General features: G+C 43.6%; 1 protein-coding gene across 2 annotated transcripts in view; it reads right to left on the bottom strand.

Moving 5' to 3' along the window:
- The window catches only part of olfml3a (olfactomedin-like 3a), a 21,261-nt gene that overhangs the window by 10,716 nt on the left and 7,494 nt on the right, over window positions 1-3,051 (bottom strand). The window contains exon 3 of one of the 2 annotated variants that reach the window (XR_004657341.1): window positions 446-1,861. Coding sequence is in view for 1 of the 2 variants with exons in the window: in XM_034877218.1 (XP_034733109.1) it covers window positions 1,077-1,861 (785 nt within the window). In the remaining variant the exon portion in view is untranslated. Of the gene's footprint in view, window positions 1-197; window positions 1,862-3,051 lie in introns of those variants that run through there. The other variant, XM_034877218.1, reaches the window with a different exon arrangement.

The following is a 3,051-nucleotide window of genomic DNA, read 5'->3' as shown; positions in this document are numbered from 1 at the left end:
CTGATGGGCAGACAGGCCAGTGTCTACAAAGCAGTGGCAGTTCTCAAACCGTCACTTGTTACAGCGAGAATGAGTCAGTGCATTTTAGTTCATGCTTGATGTAATCCTTCACAACGCCAACACCCCCCTCCACGGATGTGACAGTATGAAATTCCTCTCTAATGGCATTATTCATAGACTTCTAATGTCTTATTTTAGTGTTGAAACAAGTGGTTGAATAATTATGTCCTTTTTTGTTTGAAACATGTGCTTTAGAACGGTCATATATTTCTCTGACAATGTGGTGTTTTCATAGTAGAAGAAACCAGTTAAATCAAAACCTTCTAGCTTTGCCTAATATTGTAATGTTTCTTGATATGATCTTGTATCCCTTCCAACTGTTATGATAACTCTGAATTTCCAATTTTCTATTGAACATTTTGTATTCGTCATAATGTTCAATCACCGGAAAATGTTCTGGTGATCGACATCAACAGTTGTTAGTTCAAAAAATATATATTATGAGTTCCTAGATCCTTTTCAAGACTCTTGATATGAGTGACCCAGTGTGTAACAAAGTGACGTATCAGACACTTTTGCTTCAAGTCTGAAAAAAAACAGCGGAAAGAGTTTGTTGTTTTGTCCTCCCATGGGGTGGGACATGTTATCAGTTCTGTGGTTATCTTTTCTTTGATTAAAGGATTCGTGCAAAAATGGCTGTGACTTCTGTGGTAATAATAGACAGCATATAATGACAACACAATAAAAAAGGAACTTAGATTTCGTCATCTCGACTCAAATGGTCGAACAAACTGAGGAGAGGAAACAAAACACAGAGTAGCAAGAAAGACTTGACAGCCTCTAATAAACCGAGTGGCATTTTCATGTTTGTCATGGTATCTAACACAAAAGAAGAAAAAAAATCAAATGAATAAATAATAGTTTGTGTAATGTGTAATGTTATGGGTGATCTGTTTTCAATCTAGAGTGAAGTCTAGACTGCAGGATACTGAATGACTTTCGGCATAGCATGTGTAAATGTACTGCTTCTGTTCTTTATCATTGCTTTTTGACAACATGACACAACTTCCCTGCTGTCACACCAGCAGTTTCCTCTTCATGGTCAGTCTGTAGATGATTTGGTAGCCATCATCCCAGCCGTAGAGCTGTCTTTCCTCGGGGTTGTATTTCAGACTGGCGTGGGCTCCGTACCTCCTGGGAAAGTAGATCAGAGGAGCCTCCTGGCTTATCACCATGTCATTGACGTCAAACAAGCACTGGACACGGGATCGGCTGGCCAGGCGGGTGTTGTAAACGACATAGACAGTCCCACAGACTACGAAAGCCGCCTCTGCGTTCTCCCGTGGGCAACGGGTGTCCCAGATTTGTTCTATATCAAGCGTGGCGGGGTCCATCTTTGCAAGGTTGATGTTTGGCTCGCTGTCGCTGTTGGCATACAGGAGCCAGAGGCCTTCGTCGTCCGCTGCGAGGTCCGCAACAGTTTCCGGGTTGAGGCTGTAAACTGTGGCGTGGCTCTCCACGGGGAACATGGCAAGATCTGTCACCGAGCCACTCAGCAGGTCATATTTAACCACCTGCATGTCCATATCAGCCGCCTGCTGAATGTAGTACAAATAGCTGTTATAGACAGCGCTGCCAGAACCGCTCCACTCAGATGGAAGACTGATCTGTCGGCTGCTGGTGATGCCAGGAGAGCGGGAAAAGTCTCGCACAGAATTGAACTGGTAGACGCTGTCTCCGGATGTCTCGTTAAAGATGTAAACCTTGGACGACATGGGGTCTCTGGTCCACATACCCTTGGGACTGCCAACTCGCTTCAGGATCTTGACTGATCTGATGCCAGAGATGATTTCCACACAGTCTGCAGAGAGAGATATGTAGTTAACTTGGGAAGCTCATTCTGTCAGATAAAATACATAAAATGGACTACTAACTCTATAAATGTAGTTAATGTAGGGTAGCTCATTCTGTCTGATTGGAAATAATTCCAATGGACTACTTACTCAATAGAACACATGATATTGTGCTAAATGAAAACTGTTCTAACCCTCCTTTTGTCCTCGGGTCAAATTTGACCCCTTTTAACAATGTCTATATCAGAAATATGCCCTTCTTTTTAACTAAATTACCACAAAAAAGGATGGATTCCATGCAACGCTCTTTGCATATACAATTAATCACTTAAATTAAATTTTGGTTGTAAATGGAAATGGTTTCAAATCAGCATCCTGACCAAACTCAACCACTCAACATACCTTTGATCTTAACTATCAGTCAAAATAATTCATGATTTCTGCTTTATTAACTCAAATATTAGGTATAATTCTATACAAATGAGGATTTTTGACCATGGATTCCAAAAAGTAGTGTAAAACTAGTGGTAGTAAGGTGGTGGTGGTGAAAAGAAATTAATAATAATGCGTTGAAAATGTCAAAGTGTTATAACACACAAGGACAACACATGGGTTAAACTACAGGAGGAGACACTTGGTTTCAAAATCCCAGTCAAGACAAAAACTGAAATTTCTTAAATATCCATGACAAGAACAGGTCCTAAAGCCCTCTGAGCAGATGATAGGCCAGTTGGTACAAACTCACGCTGTGCAGCCAAAAGTTTGGAATTTTTAGGTAATTAAATATTTGCAATGGCTCTGCGCTAAGCTAAACGCTAAAGATCCATCCATCCATCCATCTTCGACCGCTTATCCGGTATCGGGTCGCGGGGGCAGCAGCTCCAGCAGGGGACCCCAAACTTCCCTTTCCCGAGCCACATCAACCAGCTCCGACTGGGGGATCCCGAGGCGTTCCCAGGCCAGGTTGGAGATATAATCTCGCCACCTAGTCCTGGGTCTTCCCCGAGGCCTCCTCCCAGCTGGACGTGCCTGGAACACCTCCCTAGGGAGGCGCCCAGGAGGCATCCTTACCAGATGCCCGAACCACCCCAACTGGCTCCTTTCGACGCAAAGGAGCAGAGGCTCTACTCCGAGCTCCTCTCGGATGACTGAGCTTCTCCCCCTATCTCTAAGGGAGACGCCAGCCACCCTCCTGAGG

Source organism: Etheostoma cragini, chromosome 7 (genome assembly GCF_013103735.1).
Source record: "Etheostoma cragini isolate CJK2018 chromosome 7, CSU_Ecrag_1.0, whole genome shotgun sequence".
NCBI classification, from domain to species: domain Eukaryota; kingdom Metazoa; phylum Chordata; class Actinopteri; order Perciformes; family Percidae; genus Etheostoma; species Etheostoma cragini.
Note: the sequence above shows the minus strand (reverse complement) of the source record. Positions and strands in the feature narration are given on the sequence as shown.